Source organism: Epinephelus fuscoguttatus, linkage group LG19 (assembly GCF_011397635.1).
Source record: "Epinephelus fuscoguttatus linkage group LG19, E.fuscoguttatus.final_Chr_v1".
NCBI classification, from domain to species: Eukaryota; Metazoa; Chordata; class Actinopteri; order Perciformes; family Serranidae; genus Epinephelus; species Epinephelus fuscoguttatus.
Window position 1 is genome coordinate 24,824,562 of NC_064770.1, and position 23,238 is coordinate 24,847,799.

Here is a 23,238-nt window from a genome sequence, read left to right on the forward strand (position 1 = left end):
TGGAAAGAGACAGAATGTAGAGGAATGTTGAGTTTATCTGTGGAGGACTTTCTCAGGAACCCTCTCTCCTTATTCCACATGCATTGGAGAGTGAATCATGCATATAAAGGGAGGACAGCTTAGGGTAAGTGAGTGTAGGATTGCACTTTACACTGAATTTGGAAAGTTTTATGCAAATTGTGAGACATTTTTGTGTGGAAAATGGCTCTACCTCTGAAGAAAATGTGAAAAAGAGTTGGTGCGGTGTGATGTGGTGGGCAGAAGAAACTTGATTTAACCTTTACTCTACGGAGATCTCAATGACAGCAGACAGAGAGTGAGCACAGAGCAACATTTTGCAGGGAGCTCTGCTGCATCACAAAATAATAATGAATTAAAGATGAATAAAATTAAGGAAAACATATTCTTAGAATATTATATAAACACCAAACAAAAGGGGGACAGGGAGTTGTGGTTTTGTACTCAGTGAACCTGAAGTTAAACCTAATGTTCCGTAAACTAAATTAGCCCTTTGGTTTCATCTTTATAAATCTGGGCACAAACTTCTTTATAATTTAATTAAAATTGCTCCATTGAGCCAATTTAATATCAAAGAGGTTCTTCACAAGATTAAGACACATTAATTAAGGGAGTAGCTTAGAAGTAACATTAAAAGGTATGCAGTACTATGCAGGATTATCAGTTACTGTTTATAAAAATGCTCACCAACAAAACTCCAGATTCACTCTGGTTTGGCATTTCGCCTTGCTGTATTCTCGTTTTGTTTGGTGCATGTCTCTTCAATGGGTGCTGCCTACAGTCTGACACCTGGTCGCTACCTTTTTATAAAGCCTTGACCTCACCTGCGCACTGTGGGGTACGCGGCCATTAACATCCCCAACATAGAAAGTAAGAAGAAAATAAGAAAATACAGGCAGAGGGCAGAGCCTCTGCAGATAAATACACACCCACACACTTCTAGTTGGTCATAAGTTATGATTGAGAGCGATATGAGTCTATACATTGCTCTTGTAGGAAAATCCTGCATAGTCAAATGATGAATCACATGTTTGTGCAGAGCAGAGATAGCCAATCAGATGTCAGAATTCTTAAAAAAAAAGAAGAAAAACTAACTAAATGCTGTTTTCCATTTTGTTAGTGATATTATCCTGCAAAACTAAAGTTAATTTTCTCTCTGTTGATTCTTATATTTCCATGAGCAAATGACATGGAAAAATCTACAGAAATGTAATATTTTAACATATAAAAATAGGGATGAAATAGGAGATACTTGCCCAGCTGGCCACCAACTACGTTTAACATGTTAGATTGAATTTAGGTTGTGGCAGTGGGTGACCAAAATTCAATGTCATGACAACGTCTAAAGCCCAACATCAGTGTAATGTAGCCTACTGACGACTGATGATTTTTTAAGTTGTGCTGTTGAGTAACCAAAAGTCAATGTCTTCCAAACGTCTCATGCCAATGTCATCTTGATGATAGGGGTGGGCGATATGGCCCTAAAATAATATCACAATATTTCAGGGTATTTTAGTGACAATGAAATTCTTAACAATATGAAAATACAGTAAAAAAAGTATATGTTTTATTATTTATGTAAGAAAATAGAATTGCAACAAAATAAGTGATAGTTTTACAGTTTGCCTTCAAATAATCAGTAAAAATTAAACAAAAATGATCTCTCATTTCCTTAGTTTGTGAACAACAACAGTAACTCAGAGTGAGATTCAGATTCTATGTACAATATTAATAGTTTAACAAAATAAAATCTACCACAAATTACACATTTACACAGCTCCTAATACAAAAATGTACCCTGGGATCTATATACATATATATATATAAATCAACAGGTGATTTCCTTCTTTTAGCAAAATCCTAAATGATTGAGTTGTTTTTTTTTCCCACCTGGACCTTTATGCTCTGCCATTTCTCCTCTAATCATCACGCTGTAACCTGTGACAGGCCGTTATGATACCACAGCTATTGCACATTCACATATATGTAGTTTTTTTTGTCGAGCTGCAAGCGTCACGTAGGTTTACATTATGAGAGGTTTATAAAAAAATCATTTGACAACATCGACTCCTGTGTGCGCACAGCGAGAGAGGAGCGAGAGAGACGCTAAGCTGCTGCCAGAGGAGCCGCTGAATGGGTTCCCTCTGAGCAGTAAGTCACTAAAAGAGTCTGAGAAGTCCGGGGCTGTTCGTAAAACATCCAGGACACCACAGTTTATTCCACACTACTGAAACTGCTCCTCTTTTTAGCACCACCAAGGAGTTGGTAATAATTTCGCTTGCAGAAATGCTTGTTGTTGCTGTGGGTAACAGTATGACGTCAATATGTCAGCAAGTCGAAATATTCATTTGAAATTAAAAATGAAACCAGACTTATTGTGCGAGATCATATGGCACACGTCTACTTGACGCAGAATAGCGACATTTAGTCGTACAGTATGAAGAACAAAATCCAACGTCTGCAAAACGTCATGATGTTAACATCCACAAACATCGTCAGCCTGATTTTCATTCCGACCAAAATTGAACGTCTGTCCAACGTAAGAGTCTTTCTGACATCATAATGACGTCTGGTGCCAGCTGGGTGGCTGAAATGAGAACGAAAAGAAACTGAAACTGGAGTGGGGAGGATTTTTTTTACTGCTGGTGGTGGTGACATGAGAGAAATTGTATAATAAGAGGGATTTAGCGCCACAAAGAAGATCTGTGAAACATGATTGCAAATGAAATCAATCTCTGCTTTATTCATGTTGTTTGCAACCTTGAGGAATACAGAAACAAAACAAATGTGGGTTTCGCAGCAGCTGCAACATAATTACACATATTGCTTCAGACAACATATTATTCATCATGAGTCAGTCATTGTTACAAGTCTCCTCACCTCTGTTTCTCTACTGCTGCAATCTAAGGCCTATTCTTTTCAACTTAAGAGACATCTGAAGTTCGTGAGTAGGCGTAAGTTTAGATGAATAGCTGCCCTGGTTCTTCTCACAGTGTGCTGGTGTAAAGTCAATTCCTATCAAGTGTTGCCTGCCATAGTTTAACTTTTCAGAGCACCAGAGAGCGAGTCTGTAACTCCTGGGCTCCCTGGTGTCTTCCTTTTGGACACACACACAGATGCACACAAGGCTGCAGACCCAATGTGGCAAAAGATTTGTTTTGGGGATGATTCAGTGCAGTAATGTCTATTTTAAATGAGAGAAAAAGCAGTTATCAAAAGAGCCTCTGCTTCTCTCAGAGGTGCTGTGTTGCATTTAAACATCAATAAGTAATCACCACATAAACTTAGGAATGATATAATCGCTGTGAGCAGAAGAGATCCCCATTCACTGGACTAGCAGCCTCCACTGTGTCAGACTGGGTGAAAACACACACACACACACACACACACACACACACACACACACACACACACACACTTTCACAAAGCCAAACAGATGAGGGACCAGAGGGGATAGAGAGCATTTTGTTCTCCTCTTCCCCCTCGTTTCCTGCTCTGCCCTCTAACTTTCTCTCCTCCCTTCCTCCCCTCCGTGTTTCATGTTTTCCCACCTCCTCCTTCTTTCTGTCCTCTTCCATCCCACCATCCGTCTCCCCTGCTCTCTCCCCCTTCCTCCTTCACCACTCTGCAGGCCTGTCAGGCTGACATGCTGGGAGGAGACAAGGAGTGACGAGAGACTGGGGAAGCAGCTCGTCAAGGCGATGGCCTCCCCGCATCAATTTGCTCTGGTGTGCTCCCATTAGCATCTGCGACGAGGCCACCACCAGGGACCCACAGATGGATGGACAGGGTAAGAGGAGGAGAGAGGATGATGGATGGAGATGGCGTGGAGACAAGGGGGGACAGAGGAGGTACAGTGGGGGGGATACAGAGGAGGAGGGATGATAAAAAAACATGATGAAGAGAAAAAAGAGAGGGCAGGATGTGTGGGAGTACAGAGAGAAGAACTGGGAAAGCAAAGAGGGGAGAAAGAGAAGAAGTGGGAGGAAGAGGGGAATTAAAATGAGTGCAGGATGGGGGTCATACATGCAAGGAAAGAAAAGTTGATAGAGGAGTGTGGGTGGAAAGAATGGGAGCGCAGAGAGGACTCGGCAGGGCGGGACAGAGAATTCTGCCTGGGCTGCAGATGTGGCTGAGAGTAGAACAGTACCAGTCTATTCCCATCTGTTCTCATTAGGGCCGACCAGCACAGCATATTCGACACAGGTGCACACACACACACACACACACACACACATGCACGTAGACAGAGGATGTCTACTCACTGTCACATTTCATCCCTTGGTGGATGAGGCCGTACAGCAGCGAACCACAGTGGTCACAGAAGGTGGGACTGCCGTATGTGTGAATCTTGAACTTGTGCTTGCTTCTGGGGTCCTGGGCGACAGAGACAGAGATGGGAAGACAAAAAATATCAGATATTGATGTTTTAAAAACATTTCTTTAATGTAATTTTAGGAGAGAATAGCTGAGGCTGATGGGAAGTTTTGCAGACATTTGGGCATAAACCCAAGTATTGGACAAACTGAAATTATGTCTTGATGATGACACTAGATAAAAAGTTAAGGTATCACCAAAGGTATCAAAAATCATCCTGAGGGGAGTGTGAATGTGTATACTAAATTTCACGACAACCCATCCCATAGTTGTTGAGATATTTCACTTCAACCACCTGCTGGACATTGCCATCCACAGAACCATGCCAACAGCGAAACAAGGATTTCCCATAGTCTGTGAAGTCAAAGTATCATCTAGTTTATTCTACAGTATCAGACACCCTGCAAAAGTTCATGAGTTCTCCAGCATACTGAAGAAAGTATGCCAAAGTTTCAAAAGTATATCAAGTTTGTGCTTACTACAACAGATGATTTTTTTCTAGAGCAAGTCAAGCGCTGGTAACCTCCACAATGTGCCACTGTTATCCTTGAACACTCTTTACATTGTGTTGCTGCTAATAAGAAAAAGTTTCCCTTTGCTTCTTGAGGCCACAAAGCTCTCAGATAAATATTCAGACGGCATAGTTTGAGGTTCAGAGGAACCTCTTTAGGCTTAACTATAACGTTATAAGAAAAGAAAAGGGGAGAAAAAAATGCTATTTTTCAACATTTACTTCATCTGAACAAATTTGGGTTATAGTGTGGCATACAGTAAAACATGTTTTTCATAGTGCTCTCTGGGGGCTGCTTCAAAACCTTCTGTTCTTCTGCGAACCGGTGACGTCAGTGGTACCCGGAAGAACTACAAGCTTCTCGGCTTGTATTTCTAGTCTCCACTTCTGGGTATCCAGGGTGGTGGTACACAGCTTCCAGCCACTATACAATAAGGCATGTTTGTTGTTGATAACACTAGTGTTATTAAATTCATGTTGTTTTTTCCAGTGTTCTAGCGGAACAGTGAAGTAAGTTTTTTCAGACAGCATTACTTGACGTCGACCTCCATGTGCTGGGCAGGTCTGGGAAGTTTTGGGGAGATGAGATTCAGGGGTTCAGGTGCAATACATCCTCATAATGGCTGCGCAAGAAGGAAAACTCAGAAAAAACAGCACCTCTGTCAATACAACATGTACTGAGCTTCAAGCAACTGCATTTTCTATCAACGCCGATTTCCACATAAATTGTGGTGAATTTCTCTTTTAAGAAGCTGCTAGTGCAAAGTGGGTGGTATCTCATGAAACTAAGGTATCTATTGGTACAAATCATGTCAGCATAGCTTGGCAGAAGGAAGGGTAAATAAGGCTCCAAATTTAAGCTATAATTTAGTGAGGAAAAAAGTGGCATGAGCATTTTCAAAGGGGTCCCTTGAACTCTCACCTCAAAACATCTGAATAAAAATGGGTCCTATGGGGACCCACGAGTCTTCCCTAAACTCGAGAGAGCAGTAAATGTTTTGTTCCTTATAATCAATGTACACCTTCAAGTTAACACTGTATATTTATCTTTTAAATAGAAGAAGAACCAGCCTATTTAAATAACAATGACTCACATAACATGCATAACACATCAAAACTAGAGTTGGGTACCTGTATGTCTGATACCTACTGGACCGAATCACAATGCAGATTTTGTTCATTTTTGTGCCAGACTGTGTGTGTAGTGAGTGTGCAGTTGAACAAGAGAGCGCATGTGTGTGACAAAGACGTGTGACAGTGAGGCTGCAGCGTATGACGTTAAATGTGGCAGTGCAACGTGTAGAATATTAGTCAGTGAATAAATGCTTCAGCTCCTCACGACCCAAGACAAGTTCCCGTGTCTTGCTTGCCACCTGCAGATTAATGTTAAGGGGGTTAGCCCCGAAGTTAGCAATCGAATTTAGCCTCGCATTGGAACCTGACTAGGCTCACTTAAGTTGGACTGTTACGGTGGACCAGTTACTCTAACTGTAGTGACAATCTCAGCTGCTCCTGAACAGATGAAGGAGAAATGCCTGGCTGCGGAGTCTCTCCTGAGTTAGAGAGACAAGTATTGATACCATGTCAATATTTGTTTTGCTGTTATTATTACTGTAACTTAGCCTGGAAATCCAGACTCGAATCTAGAAAGATTTTGAGTCTGGCCCTCACCGATACACCCTTCCTACCCAAGGGGCGGCACTAACTGAGGCATATTAAATGCCGCTGCATGCAACTGGAGAGCACGATATCCAATCAGAGCAAAAAACAAGGTGACGTATTCATTGCAGTAAGCCCCACTGGTTTGCCAAACAGTGGGGCTAACTGATATATTATGCTTTTGCCGTATCCCGTCAGCAAAAAGGCAAAAATGCCCTTCTGGGAAGCGAAGGCTTCTAGGGCAATCTTCAGTTCCTTTCTCACAGAAAAAGTATAGTTGCCTTAGCGCTTCTTCCAAAGCTAAACTGAATGGATGCGATCCTTCGGCAGCTGCCATCTTGGCTGTTTACTTTTCAACTCCTACAGCGTAGCGCTCATAGATATCATCATCATGTTACGCCCGCCCAGAGCCCGCCTCTGTCAGATAGACTGATCTGATTGGTCCGATGGCGATTCAACGGGCTCTGCTCCTCGGGGCCAAATCCCTGTGCGGAGCAAATTCGAATTTGCTAGGGGTGGGGCATCTGGATTTCCACGTTAACTGTCACTGTTATTTAGTGTTAAATTATAGTAGTTGGGTTTTATTAATTATGTGAATTTATTGTATATATATTGTTCAAATTCACCTTCGATAGGCATTCTTTGATGATGTTAACTGTCATTTTGTGCTTTGTTTTATTTTAAAGTATCGATTCAGGCACCGGTATCATAAAACACCCAAATGGTACCCAACCCTAAAAAACACCACTGCTGTGGAGCTCCAAAAGTTAACTGTAGCGGCATTAGTCTATACACATCAGATAATTAGTAACATTAACTGTAAAATAAGAAACTCTCCAGGTTTCTTATGGACTTAGATGTCAACTAGTCTGTATACTACAACACTATAACAGAATCCCTGAGGTTCAGGTAGGGCTTTTGGTTTTGGTGCGCCACCGCAAGATTTTCAGTGGCCCCATCCGGCCACGTCTGTAAAAAATTTCTAGGGGCATCACTATCATTATCACAGCTTTAGTTTCTATGTACGGTAATTGAGTTTTAGCTGTATGATGCATCGTATCGAACGAGACTGAGAGGAACAGAAACAGAGAATGAAGTAAAGAAAGAAAGAAAGAAAGAAAGAAATATCCAGATGGAAAGGAAATGTCAAGCCGTTATCAGTGCGTGGGAATGTGTAAGGTTCGAGTGTTTTTGTGCTTGTTGTCAGTTCTCTCCATCTTGTCATCCTGGAAGCCTTCCCAGCACCCTCCCCGTTTTAGTCTTCGAGTGTTATTGAGGCACAAACACACACCGTACAGTGATCGCATGGTGCCAGGAGCAGCCTAACTGAGCAACTGTTTATCTTGGCCCGAACATCTGGCACTGAGGACGAGTAAAAATCGAGCTAATGAGCAATTGGGGATTGATGCTCTGATAGGCTTCCAAGAAAAATCTGGATAAGATTCTGAAAAAAAAAAGTGTTTTCTGCAGCATGTGCAGTACTCATGTCATTCAAGTTTGATTTGTTGGAAATTGATTCATATATTCCCCAGTCACTATTGTGATAGCTGAGGTTAGCTAATTTCTACAATCACCACAAAACAAACATGGCTCTAATTAAAGCCCTGCAAATGAGGGTGGATAAACCCCCACCAGCGTCGCCTCCATCACGCTGAAATGTGTCAGAATGGCTTCATGTGTAATTATACAGGCCACTGACTGAGTAAGTGGGCACACATCACTGAAAAGCGGCCCTGTTTTTTTCCCAAGCCGGGAAAGTGACGGCAGAAGATGAGTGAGAACGAGACGGCGATGGAGGGACGTGGAGGGAAAGTCTGTGTATGAAAGAGGAGGGAGCTGTTGTGGTGTGATTGGCAGGGGAATGAGTCAGTGGCGTGAGGGTCTGGGAAATGTCTAATTAGCATGTTCTCTTTTTAGTATAAGCATGCCTATTTTCGCTCCTTTCCTGGAGGCTTTTCTTGAGAAAAAACAAAAGCAGATGGCGTAGTGGTCGCGCCCCTTGTGTCCTGAGTCGCCTCTCTCCCGGGTCTCCCTCCTTCTGCGAACCATTTTCGCCTCCTCCTGACTACATTCTTTTCAACTTGTCGACTGTGGGAATTTTAAAAGAGACTTGCTGAGTGAACAACAGACACCAGGGACTCGGAGCATCTCCCTGATCTCTATTTCTTTATCAGCCCTTTTCTTCACTCCCTGCCCCTCCAAGTCTCTGGACAGCGAGCCCTGGATGTTTCTCACTTTCATGCCAAGCCTTCTCTTCTCTCTCATCTCCCTTTATATGTTTTCCTCCTTTTACTCTTTGTCCCTCTGTTTGTGCTCCCCTCCTCCTGGGAGTCATGGGTGAAATTAAAATGGTAGGGGTTCCACTCACAGTCATCCAGAGCCTTCCTCTCAGTGCAGCCCATTGCAGAAAGATGCCGGGTGTGAAGACATAATCTGTTCAGCGCTCTGGGCTTCTGCATGTGTGTGTGTGTGTGTGTGTGTGTGTGTGTGTCTGCATGCTTGCGTGCATTTATTCCTCCCTTTAGGTCATCTCAGAGCCTTGTGATGGTGCATAAACCTGGAGAATTGCACAAGTACGTTGCAGCCATACTGAACTACTGCTCAGGAACACACAAAAAACTCTTCTTTATCTTTCCTTCTCACCTCCTCTGACCCCAAATTAGTTCTCTACTTGCTCTGAAAGCACAGAGATTATAGAACGTTTAAACAACACCAAGTGTGAGCACAACTGAACCAAAATCTCTCTCTGCACAAGCCTCTCTTTCCCGCAGAATTATCTGCAATTAAAAAGTCTATAAGGCCCCAAACGCAATAAAGTAGATAAACTGTTTGTGAGAATTACAGTCAAGTATTAAACACATAAATAACATGGCACAGTGCACTGCACACCTCATAACACACTGTAGCTTATGAACCATAATATATCAGCAAGGCATCTTGCTAACACCATTAGTCCGCTTGAACACACAGATGTTTCTTGCTCTGCCAAAAGAAGAAATGAAGAACATTTTTGAGTGCTCTCTAGCCCTGCTGTAGCTTTATTAAATGAACTTTTGTCCACAAGCTGAGCCTGTTCCTCTCCTTGTTTTGATTACGAATATGCATAATATTTAAGTGTGCAAACACTTGAAGAGGCAGCACTCTTGGCAGCTTTCATCGTGGCCCACGCTGCCACATTAAAATCAACGGTTTGGTCAAGTGAATGCACAGTTGTAGATGCTTCTGATTTGTTCCAGCAGAGAAGAAATACGAAGATCTCTTTGACACCATGCAAATCAGATGGCACAGCCTCAACATGTAGCACGATGACCGAGCCCTTTAACACTGAGACAAAGTGTTCGTAACAGTCTCTTCACACAGAGGCTGTGGCTTAGGGGCCTTTTGGACCCCTGGGCCTTCCAACATCATTCAGTAATCCATCCATGGGTGAAAAGCCTGGGAGATGAGAAAAGACTGAAGGAAACTCATCTCTGCAAGTGATTTAGATGCACTTGCAAACATGCATGCACACAAAAACGGCTGAGGTTTGTTTCGCCTATGTGGTTTTTGTTGTTGATACAAGATACATAGATGACTAAGTATCAAATCATCAGTCAATTATGTAAGATCCAAAACACAAAGTGATCTCATTCCTACTCATTGTAACTTGCTGCTTGGGCAGATGTCCCTGGTGTTACTAAAATGAAGCCAGGGGCAGCCTTCTGCATTGTATCTTGGTGCAAAGAGGTCGACAGTAGGTTTGGGCAAAACTTCCTTGATACGGTGAAAAGATTGCGGATGCCGCTGCAAAAATGCAGCAGTAAGAAGGGGTCTGCAGTTGGGTTTAGGCAACAAAACTATTTGATTATGGTTTGGAAAAGATTGCAGATGTCGCTAAAAAAATCTCCAGCTTCGATGGGAACAAATGCTCCAATCGGCGTTGTTTTTGTTGGTCTTGAACACCGGTCTTAAAACTACATGTGTTGCTCTAAGCGTCCGATGTCAATGGTTTTACACTGGAGTTGGTGGAAAGCCTGGGGCATCTTACACAGATACTTAACAGCACCCACTGCCCAAGCTGTGTATTCTGATGCCCTGGTAGTGAGACAACAAAACAAAATAAAAAACACATTGAATATCTAAAAGTGGAGTTTGGCACATCTAAAAACTGACTTGCTAAGTCATCATTTCCGCCTGTATCAAACATCCTCTCAGCCATTTAAATACTGGACATCATGCTGTGTCTGGGGAAGATGCTGGCGGACAAACCGTCTACACTAACAGACAGAGCTACTGAGGCGAAACCAGGGGGGGATGTTGGTTCCAGTGAGGCGAGATGATGATGCTGAATTCCTCGGAGCGTAACGAGGGCCACATCAAGCAGGGGAATAGAGGAAGAGGTTGATGATGAGAGCAGAGTGACAATGAGTCAAACGTGGGTCTCGCTAATTATAGTCGGGCATTTACATCAGATAACAATATCTAATTACTAATTGGACATTATCGCCATAAGAAGTGAAGGTGGGAGTGAAGAAACCGATGTGACTCATGACTGGGGTTAATTGGTTAACAGGCGACCCCTCAGAGATGCCTTCACATCTGCTTCATGCAAATTGGGTTGATGGCTACAAAGAAAAAGTGTAATTTTTGCACATGATACTTCATAAGTAGAAGCGTTTTACAGTCTGTGATCTTCATCCTTGTTTGATATGATAAGATTATGTTGAGAGACCTTGTTGTTAAGCATCCTGCCCACTGAAGTGTCCCTAAGCAGCACACTGCTTGTCTCCAGGGCCACTGGAAAATTAAATGAAAGGGGGTTTTGCTTATGGTTAAATGCCACTTTACCTTCAGTGTGGAATCACACACGTCTCCTCGACTCAGAGGTGCCTTGTGGAGGTTTCTTGTTAACATATAAAAGCTATGTTTATGTTCAGTGTTTCCAACACATTCTTACTCCCAACTCATCAAATAAGGAAGCTTGGTCATCGGCCTTACATGTCAAACTATGATGCTCTATGTTCCCCTCCAGCATCAGGTTTTGACGCTCAGGGATAGCGTAGTTACGCCTGTCACGTGCAGTGTGTTTTAAAAATAAAATTCCATTTTCACAGGAAACGTACAGTTTCTGCTCATTGAATACATACAGTCTCTTTTCACAATATACCTCCAATCTAGGTTAACTTTGGTTTTTGGATTTACTTCCTTGGGTTTAGGCGAATAAAGCACATGGTTAGGTTTAAAAAAAAAAAAAAACACCATCATTTTGCTTAAACTGAGTCTGTCAGGTGACAAATGTCACTAGCATAGTGTGCTAGACTTACTAGTGTATTATGCTACATTGTTATTAAGAAAACTCAGATACTTTGGTTTCACACAGGACACAAACACCAGTCTCCTCGTTGAAAGTCTGAGTTGGTTTGACCCATCCATCCACCACCACCACCCTATACAGACTTACTTTCTCTTTATACTATGGTGATTTGTTCACATAAAACATTTGCAAAGCCAAGTCTTTAATATTGACATTGCTAAACATTAATATTTGCAAACTTATAATGCTCTATAGCACTACACGCAGTTAAAAACCCCAAAGACCCAACCAACACGGGGTGTCTGAAATGAAAATTAGCATCTCAGAGTTTCTCAATTCATCCCATGTAGTCTGAAAGACAACTCACCTGACTGAGCATCTAACACACCTCATAACGTCCTAACTGACTACTATTTCAGGACTTGTTTTGCCTTTTCTGGCCGTATCAGCTTCCACAATGTGTACCATGACATTCACCCATCGGTGAACTGAGCGCTGTTTCATGCACACCTGTGCAGATGCCAAAGTAAAAACACTAATGATGTTGTTTCTGTCAGGTGGAACAAGGAAGCTGGTTCCCAGCAGCTCCATCCCAATTACCCACATATGAAGCTCTCGTGAAAGTTCAGTCAGGAAGACAATACTGTTCATGCTCAGGCTTTAAGTTTGTTTCTCACCCTGCCATTCACTCCTTGCACGTATGCTCACTCTCTGTCTCTAGGTGTCATTGTTATTGCTCTCTGTCAGCCTATCATCTTACTGCTGCTCATTTTAAATATGGTTCTTTCTCTGACGTAGTTCTTTCTTGCTGCTATCGTGTCTGCTCTCCACCTCCCCATCACCGCCTAGTCTTTACGGATTCATCGTCCTCATCTGCATCAGCAGCCATCAGCCTCAGAGTCATCAGCCGCCACCACCACCAGTGTCTGGACTCCATGGGGGGATTTATCCTGCTGCTGCTCAGATGTCCCTCGATCACAAAATATCTCCCTCTGGTGTCCAAGCGCCAAAGACTTCTGTTAAATCTTAATCAGCACAAATCATTTGTTCATCTGTACACTCATATTATGTATTAAATCTATCTTTACTTTGAAATGTATTTCACGCAAGTTGTGATTGGTCAGGCTCCAACATACAGTCTGCCATGTCTCCCAGTCAAGTCATGGCAACAAGGACTTTATGGTTGCGTAACGTCTCAATCTCAAGAGGTAAAATGACTGTGTAGTCTGGTGTTTTCACATTTGTTCACATTGTATGACAAAGATCTGAGCAAATAAGTCAATTGCAAGAAAAAAATACAGAAATATGTATAAAATTCAGGGCTGCAACTAACAATAAATGTCATTATTTTCTTGATTGATCAATGTATTATTTTGTCTGAAACTTTAAAAAGTCTGATCTCAACATTCAACACTTGATTGATTAAAAATTGTTTTTTAAATTTTCATATTTAAACTTTCTTAATCTTCACCTGAAGAATTTAGAATAAACAAACCAACAGATTAACAAGCTGATTTGATTTAGTGATTTCATGCAGTGAAGCTTCATCAGAGAGGTTTTTTTTTCTATTTACCAAAGAGTCGGTGGAGCTATTAATGCACTGCACAACCACACACTGGATAATAGCAATAAGGTCCCCAGACATCACTGCGAGGAATTAAATCTTTCAAAAAACACCAGCGTACAAAAAAACCAAACAAACACTAAAAATGACAATTAAATTAAAAGACCACGATAATACTGTGTTTGTGTTTGCATGTGTGTGTGTGTGTGTGTGTGTGATGAGGGGCTTGGGGGGAAACAAAGTGAACAACTGTACAGTTGCTATGGTGATAATGACTTGGAGAAAATTCAGTGATAGATTGAAATCAGCGGAGAGAGAGAGCAAACGGTGGAGAGGAGGAGGAAAACAAGTAGAGAGTAAATTGCTCTGTGGCTTAATGAAATTAAGTGTGCGCACATTCTTTGCGTAAGTCAACAGAAACTACAAAAGAGAAGAAAATGAATGAAGAAATGAACACCGTGGAGCAATCTTGACTTATTTGATGATGAAATGTTCACTTTTCTCAGGGCTAAAGCTCAGCTGCTCGGCTGAAAGAAAACACCATGCAGGGGACTTGATAGCCGAGAGGATCCTCAGTTATTCTCTCCTACTCTAGTGGCGTGACCCCACAACAACTAGTGTTGTCAGACCAGTCCAAACACACACTGTCCACAGCCTTGACTGCACAGACAACAGTGTAACCTGCAGGTTTGAAGGGCAAACACTGCATATTGCACTCAATGACTGCTTCAAAAAGAGTGTGCATGCATGTGTGAGCCAAAAAGTGTATTGTGTATAGTGTTTGTAAGCAGCTGAATGAAGGCAGAGATTTTTAAAATCACGGTGTGAAAGGAGAAAATAAATCGAGACATCTTGAGGAACTGGTTTGGAATTGAGGAGAAAGAAAGACAGAGAACAAAAGAGCTGGACACAAACAAAGACACGTGGACAGAACAGGAGATGGATGTGAGAGACGAGGCTCTGTAGATTATATATACGTGTGTGTGTGTGTGTGTGTGTGTGTGTGTGTGTGTGTGTGTGGGTGTGCAGGTGGGTGGCATCAAAGCCCTCAGCCAGCCACTGTGCGCCTCACCGAACAGGCTCACGTCCACAATGTGGAGACAAACTCTGTCAATTACACAATTACACAGAGGGAGGACGGGCAGCTTCACCTGCCGAACCTGCTGCTGGCATCAGTGAGGCCGTGCATGTGGCATCTCTGGGTATTTATTATGTATCTTTAACAACCTAAATAAGTAAAATAAATTGACAACTGCTGGTTTTGCTTAAGAGGCAAGAACCAACTTAACTGATACTTCACACATAATGGCCTGAAACTGTGTGACTAAGCAACGTTTTTATTATAAGAACTGAATAACCGACTCAAAGATGGCGCCCACTCACTCGGATGAAAATCGCTCATTGAACGCACAAGCCAAAAAAAGTTTCTAGCATCCAGGTTTGCTTCCACATCGTGCAGCCCACTCCTGCTGCTCCCACCTGTGTGCTCACTTAGCCCGTAGACTTTACACTGGGATGGAGTCACGCACTTTAAAATGGACCATATAAAACCATATAAAAATATGGACATTCGTTTGTGAACTTCTATTCTGAAGCCTAAAGTTCAGCGTTTTGGCCGTCACCATCTTGTTTACTTTTCTGGAGCCAAGAGTGGAGCTGTGGAGAAGTGAGGGATGAGCTCCCTAAATTAGGCAATAAACGTTTTTATTTCTGCTGTGAAGTTGGGCATTATAACATGGGTGTCTGTGGGGACTGACTCACTTTTGGAGCTAGCCTGGAGTGCCCATTCAAGGAACTGCAGTTTTGGTACTGCCTCATTTTTCAGCACTGGATGTTGTTTAACAGAAGTCTAACAGAAGTCTGCTTCATAATGATGATCTGTGGGGAAAATTCACTCTTCAGGAAGAAACAAGAGTCGACAGCAAGCCCCCAGGAACAGCGCCAAGCTTAGCGCCATAGTGGCCACACAGTGTAGCAACTTCTGTGTCCGTCATGTGTTGCCATTGGGCCCAAAATGATTTTTTCTATAGACCTACGTTATGAAAGAGACATCTGTTAGTCAGTGGATGCATTATTTGAGCATCAGTGACTCTTTAATTGTCAAGATTTGATTGATTTGGTATGATAACAAAGTCTAGAAGAGCCGCACAATTAAATTTTTATCCCCATTCAAGTTAGCAGAGCGCTAAACCGGGAGTTAGTCGCTCAGCTGGCAAAGTCTCTTGTGTGCTTGCTCTACTGGCCCTAAGATGTGGGAAATTTGGGTAACTTTATCAGTGGGAAATCAAACGTTTTGGCTCCATGCTCTATTGAACAATTTTCATAGGAATGAATTGGACGTTGTATCAGGTCCTCTTTAAACCTCTATGGTCTACCAACCAGGGATCCTTTAGGGAGTTCCAGGAGGTCCCCATAAAAATAGAGACTAGTTAATTTTCATAATTCAATTCACTACAAAATCAAAGCTAATATAAGGATGACTATTGTGATCAAAAAGTTAACTTATCATCACACTAACTAAATATAGGCCTATATAAACTAATAATTTGCCCTGAGGCAGAAAACATCCTGGTCCCAAACAAGTATTCACAACTTCAAACGCAAAACATGTTAAAAGCTATCATAATCTAAAACTAACAGTATGTACTGATAACATCAATGTAAAAATGTACTGTTATAACTGTCTTTGTTTTAAAAAATATATTTTTTATTTAAATATTGGCCCTTCAAAGATGCATTTCAGATTTTTTAACTCCATCGCATTTCTACAAAAACATCATTTAATCAGGCATACAAGTGATTAGCTATAATCAAATCCAAATTGGATATGATACTCCTGTCTCACTTCCTGGTTTACAAAAAGACTTTTACATCAAAACTAAATAAGAATAAAATAAACAGATGAATAAATATTTAAATAAATAGAATCGCTACTCACTACCACTACTGTAGAGTTAATAAAAACATAACTTTTTGTCGACTCTTTAAGAGGTCAGCTCTGTCAGGTCTTACCTCTGACATTCATTACAGAGTGTATCCTGTTCAACAAAAGGGAAGTTAGCCATTTACAAGGTTTAACAGTCGTATTTAATAGTAAACTTTGATCTGTGAAAATATATTTTCCCAGACTAACTGAAAGGTAAAAAAGAAAACAACTCAAATAAGGTTCTGTCCCAATTTTCAAGAATGAGTGATTTTACAACCAAAATCTTTTTACATAGAGGTCCCTGAAGCGAAAATCTTAACACATGGGGGTCTGTTACCTAATGCGTATCAATTAAGGGTACTCCTTTCCACGAAAAAGGTTGAGAACCACTTATCTACAGTCATACAAGCAGCTCTGTGAGGCTGTGCTTAGGCAAAGTGGTGCTTTGAGTTAAAATATGTATAATATGTATAATGTATAATATATAATGTTTACTATATTGAGCATCTTAGCTTAGTGTGTCAGTGTGCTAAAATGCTCATAAGCACTTTAACAGAAAGTAAGCTGCTGAGGTTAATGTGTATGCTATTTAGTAATTAAGCCAAGTATTGGACAAATTAATATTTTTATCTGATGATGGTGCTCGATGAAACGTCACAGGATCAATTATTATAAATCCTCCGAAGGGGGGCATGATAAATGACGTATCAATAAAGGATTTTTTTTTGTCTTTAAAAGAATATTAAGACACAGCTCAAGTCTTCTGATGTCAAACAGACAAATGACTGCCAAAGCGTAACCTGTTTACTATAACTCCCTCTTCTTCACACACTCACACAAGTACACACTGAGCTATTCAAACACAGACCCCGAGAGCCACCCGGGTCCTGAGGTGGAGAGGTTGGTTTCACGCGATAAATCGTGTCACCTGTAGGCCCTAATCTGTCTTCTGACACTGATAAAAACAATAATGAAGCTGTGACTCAGTGGAAAAGAAAAGAAGACAGAGGACGGATGGCGGATGCACTGACGTGAGATACATCAACAGCAGCAAGCAGACAAAGACACAATGAATGTGAGGACAAGACTCCGAGAAGGGAAAAGGCAGATAACAGAAAAAAACCTTGTCGAAAGTCTAAGAATTAAAAACACCGGCCTCCTCTTTTGTCTCTCTGCTGACATTTCACACACCAGAGAAGACGTAAAATGACAACTACGACTGCACGTGTTGTCTTTACTTTCATCGATGTCTTCACAGCTGTGGCTGTAAAGTGAGGAACTGGCACCTATATTGGCTATCCATCACTGATTAATTATTGGGATGACATCTCTCTCCCTCTCTCTTTCTCCACCTGCAGCAGCCTGTCAGTGTTTAATGGGCCATCGCGTTTTAGTCTTTCCCACTGTAGCCTCATTATGTACACGGCAGATTTATAGCGTGTAAATCAGGCAGCGAACACAAACAGGAAACTGATGCTTACGGAGGATTTAAACGAGTATTAGCTGTTTTTAAAGAATGATTGTCCTGTGTTTCGTTCACAGATGTTACATGACGTGATGGTGTGTGTCTGTTCTTGGCAGTAGATGTGTGTCTTATATGCCTGCCATTTGTTGTGTGCCTCCTCTGATTGTAGGCCTTTCTAGTCTTGTTAGTGAATTAAACATCAAAAGGCATTAGGATATCAAACACGCCACTCACATACATGCAAATATGCATACACACACACACATGCAGACACACAGGTTATGCATGAGCTCATTAGTGAGGAATGGTACAGAGAGCAATGTCAGCAATCTCCGAGCGAGCGAGCTGGATTAAGGGATACGGTGATTTTCTTGATGATGAGATGTGGAGTCGATTATGGAGATGATGCAGGGTGTAACAGTTAGCTGAGAAGACGCGTTTCTCTTGGGTATTTTAGAAAGTGATATGGCTTGAAATACACAGCATTATGCAACAGTTGCAATCAAGCTTTACTATTACAGACAGAGAGGGAACGCAGTAAGAAGCCCGTCTGTGACGAACAGCGTTGCAAAAATCTTGATTTGTAATAATAACAATAATAATAATAAATCGGTTTTATATAGCGCTTTTCTAGATACTCAAAGATGCTTTACAAAAGAAATACGCACAGAAACAGGCACTCAAACAAAACACTCAATCAAAGGATACTCAAACAAAAGGCAAATAAACAACACTATACACTACACTACAAAGGGACCACATATTAAGACAGAGAGCGGGTGGAGGATGAAGGGGGGATATCACACGATGCATGGCATTTTCTGTTCTTATCATTTGTTTATTGTAATGTGAAATCTTGATGTACGGTGGCCCACAAGGGCAAACACACTATGACGGCCAAAAACATTTCCATTAGGAGGAAGGTAAAGTAGCATCAGAAATGATACCCATTCAAAACACATATGACGATCCAAAATAAATGCAAGAACGGAAACATGCTGCAAAGGAAAAATGTGCTGCAGGAAGTCAAAACAAAAACAGCAAAGACACTGCAAATATAGGAACAATGCAAAATAAATGGATAATGGACTGCACTTGTATAGCACTTTTCTAGGCCTTTCATGCATGAATTATTACCTCAGTTGCATGCAGCTGCATTTCAACTGGAGAAATATAAACCAATTTAAAAATTGATATATATCATGTGAAACTATCAAAAACATATTTTTAATTACACTGAGGTGTTCACATATTTTAACAAAATCTAAGACTGTTCAATGCCATGCAAAGGCGTTGAACTTTGCTCATAACTCCTCAGCTTCTCCTCTCTCTTTCTACTTCTCCCCCGTTTGTATTGCACTGACAACACCTGGCCAGTGGGTGGCAGACTAGGATCCACTAGAGTGACTTAAAGGCAACTATAGCTTCAAAACCCATGCGTATACAAGAAAATGGCTTTTAAATAGCTGTCCAGTGTAGTGACCACTATGTGTGAAAGGGCTAGTCTTTCGACCACCATTCATTCATTCATTCACACACAGTTACACACTGGTGGCCGACACTACCATGCATGGTGCCACCTGCTACTCAGCAACCATTCACACACTCACACACTGATGGAACAGCCATCGGGAGCAGTTTGGGGCTCAGTATCTTGCCTTAGGATTCTTTGACATGCGGGCTGGAGGAGCCGGGGATTGAACCACTGATCTTCTGATTGGTGGACGACCTGCGCTACCTCTGAGGCACAGTGGCCCCACAAAAAAAACACACAAACACGCGGAAAGAAATTGTGAAGAATTCCCAACAGAGAAATGTATATCCAGTCAACACAACTGAAGTTCTCCAAATTCTCCGCCGAGTGGAATATCTTGATTTTCAGTGAGTGTGTTTGTTTTAAAGCGGAAAGAAAAGTGGGGTGAAGAGGTGACATAAAAAGGTACCTATTCTTTTTTTTACATTTGGCCTGTTACAATATTTTAAAAGAACAGCAGATTACCACACGTACGCCCCGCTAACGTTAGCACTCCCCCTAGAGGAGAACTGGAGAACTTCTGTTGTGTTGACAGGATGTGCACGTGTTTCTATTGCATTCGTTATTGGAGTTGTTGGTTTTTGACTTTGCACCACTTCTGTATGTGCAGCGTGTTTGCTGTTAATGTATTTATTTTGGCTTTCTGCAACATTTTTTCATTTTCAGCATGCTTCTATTGTTGTATTTGTTTTGGGGCTTTCATGTCTGTTTTTGAATTATCGTTTCTGAAGCTGCAGCATGTTTCTGCTAAAAGAAAATGTTTTGGGCTGTTGTAGCTTGTTTGCCCTTGTCGACCGCTGCATAAAAGTTACTACTACAGCTGTGATATAAATGTATTGGTGCAAAATTACCTCTGAATTGTTGTGTAACTGAAGTATAAAGTAGCTGAAAACAGAAATACTCAAGTAAAGGATGGGTACCTCCAAAATACACTTGAGTGCAGTACTTGAATAAATGTATTTAGTTACTTACAAACCACTGACACACACACACAAACATGCACACACACAGACTAGACACAGGTGTCAGGCCCTTAATCCTTCCCTGTCGCGCTCTAATTAATAGCAGAGGAGAGATCCTGTGTTCAGATGCATTCACACTGAACACCACACACCCTTTCATCACAACCCAACTTTCATCATCAAACACATCACTTAATTAGACCGACTAGGATATGAGGCCTGCTTTTGTATGCATGTGTGTGTGAATGTGTGTGGGCTTCTCTCTGTGACATGCGCTGCAGCTAAGCCTTTGTTGCTGTATTCACACAGAGGCCAAGCGGGCCTTTCAACCTGTGAACGTGTCATCACTTCCTGGGTGCTCCGCCGTCTGACTGGAGGTCTCTGTGGCTACAGTTGTCAGGCTCCATTAGGAGACACCAGTAGCGATAGCTCCATCTCTGCTCTGTGATAATTGAGCTAAATGGCTGTGAGAGAGGCTGAGCTGTTCAGAGGATAGTTGACTTTGTCGAGAGGTAGTGGAGAATCCCACTTTAGAGTAACAGGAATCCAGGCCCACCGCTGTGTTTATACCAGGTCAGCGAAAATGGATGCATACAGCAAACACGTGCGACTAATGCTTTTACACAGAGGTGCATTTAAAGTGTGTCCTCATGTATCAGACCTGAGAGCTGAACATTACACTGAGTAGGTGGAAGTTTTGACACTAAATCACACAGTGTTACTGTATTTATTTGATAAAGATATACTATGCAGGGTTTTACTAAAAATGTATAGACTCACACACAAGTAATCCCTCTCAATCATCAGTTATGACTCACAACAAGCTTGTGGAGGTGTATTCTTCTGTAGACACTCTGCTCTCTGCCACTGTTTACTTATTTTCTTCTTATTTTCTGGACCTTTAAAGGTGTGTACCATCCGTGACGCTCAGGTGAAGTCAGGTTTTATAAAAAAGTAGCAACCAGGGGTCAGACTGTAAGCAGCAAGCATCCAAGAGACACAGACAAGGAGAAACGCAATTACAGTCAGGTAAAACGTCAGTTGAGAGTGAATCTGGGGTTGGCTTTGACTTCCACTTAAGCTCGCGAGCCTTTACAAACAGCAACTGACAATCCTGCATAGGTATACCTTTAAGTAGACGGGGAGTAGTGGAGATTGCATGAGCTGATGTTGTCATCGTAAGGTGAAGTGCGACCGTTGCACCCCTAGTGATTAGGTTAAGTTGATCATTGGTGGGTTGACAGTGTCCTCTTATTGGACAGCTCCAAAATGCAATATATACATTATATATGATGTCATATAATACAGGGACTAACATCTGATATATATGGACTTGTGGGGTCAGACTACAGCAACACTTGTGGTATATAAAACAACATAATTTCAAGGCTGTCAAATTTTGGCTTGTGGCCTTCATCAGAGTAATCAAAGCCACATGCCGAAACTCGTTGGTCTTGCAATCACGTTGTTCTATACACAAAAAGTGTGGCTGGAGTTTCCACCTATGCAGACTTCTTTCTCTTCTCCATGCACCCTGAAAGTGGGTGCCAGAGACCCTCATCCTGCTTAATCTATAATATGTGGACTTGTGACTTGAGAGGGTTATCAGTTCTGTCCCTGTACCGGGAGGGGAGAGTTGAAGAGCAGCCTCATATGGTGCCTTTGAACCAGGCCCTTAACCTCTTAACCCCAATCTGCTCGAGCTGATCAGAGGCCACATGAGGAGACTGGGTGCACCGAGAGGAAGAGAATATTGTTGTCTGTATACATGAGAGTGAAACAATTTAAAATACTGAACCAATTACATAAGAGACAAGTGAGTAACAAAGGTGTCTGTACGTCTTGTCAAAGACGACAAACATGTCCAATTAGCAACCAATTAACTAATTATAAAAACACCATGTTATGCAAAAAAAAGGACAAAAACAAGACGACCTTTAGCGAGCAGGTAGAGCTAAAAATAATGAGATAAGAAGCAGACATGCTGAGAGTAATTGCTGGCTAAGAATATCTTTAAAGCGCTCGTTCTCACTTTCCTTGTTTGCTTTCGACACCTCCATCAAAGTTCAACAGTGAGTAATTACACGTTTTTTCATCTGTACTTACACAATCTGATGTTCACGTGGCACAGTTTTACAAGGACGCAAGCTAGCTATTACCATACTGTCAGAAAAGTTTAAGAACAAGGGAGAATAATAAAACTTTTCAGGTCATCTATCACCTGCCTTCCCCTCGGTGCTTTGCAGCAGCCCCCATTTTTACCCCCCCAGTTCCCCCGGTGCGTTTATTAAAGCTTTGACTTGCAAGAGAACCGGACAACTGGCTGTTAACATACCGGCACGTTAATCACTGTGACATCACAAGGGAAACCAAGGAGGACAGGCCCCAGGTGGCCATCTCTCCCTCACACACACACACACACACACACACATACACACACACACATGCACAGAAACTATATTTAACTAATGCACAAATAAATATAAACACTGAGGACAAGAAGGTGTACTTGCAAAACTACAGCTGTAATACAACAGTACTATTTTCCACGTAGGTAACGGGTGACTAAAACAATAAGGCCACTGTATTATTTCTGTCGGTCAAAGTCATGTGACCTCTTGATTTTGCAACTTCTTAAACTCTGCTGTGACCAAACTAAACACACTCTTGAAAACTACTAAACCCCTACAGCACTGAATGCATCATTAAGCTCCTGATACTTTCCACACCCTTCAAATTACGACCAGCACCCACAGGATTCAACAATAATCATGTCTTTGATGAATCCTTCATCTTCTGTGTTGATGAGCTTTACACCAGTTCTTATCGAAAGTGTGACGTCAATAAGAAAACAAACCCAGGAAATTGCAGGATGCGCATCCAGCCTACAGAGTACATACAATAAGACAGATAGACGGCTAAAACCGAC

At 41.7% G+C, this 23,238-nt stretch overlaps 1 protein-coding gene and 1 long non-coding RNA gene across 3 annotated transcripts in view; one reads left to right on the plus strand and one right to left on the minus strand.

Annotated features, from left to right (window-relative positions):
- The window catches only part of prkcab (protein kinase C, alpha, b), a 157,417-nt gene that overhangs the window by 51,659 nt on the left and 82,520 nt on the right, over positions 1-23,238 (minus strand). For both annotated transcript variants that reach the window (XM_049562434.1, XM_049562433.1), the window contains exon 4: positions 4,284-4,395. In XM_049562434.1, the coding sequence (XP_049418391.1) occupies positions 4,284-4,395 (112 nt within the window). The remainder of the gene's footprint in view (positions 1-4,283; positions 4,396-23,238) is intronic.
- LOC125880166 (uncharacterized) lies at positions 5-12,856 on the plus strand. Its single transcript, XR_007448018.1, has 3 exons — positions 5-124; positions 3,650-3,808; positions 12,657-12,856. It is a non-coding gene; the product is annotated as an uncharacterized LOC125880166 (long non-coding RNA).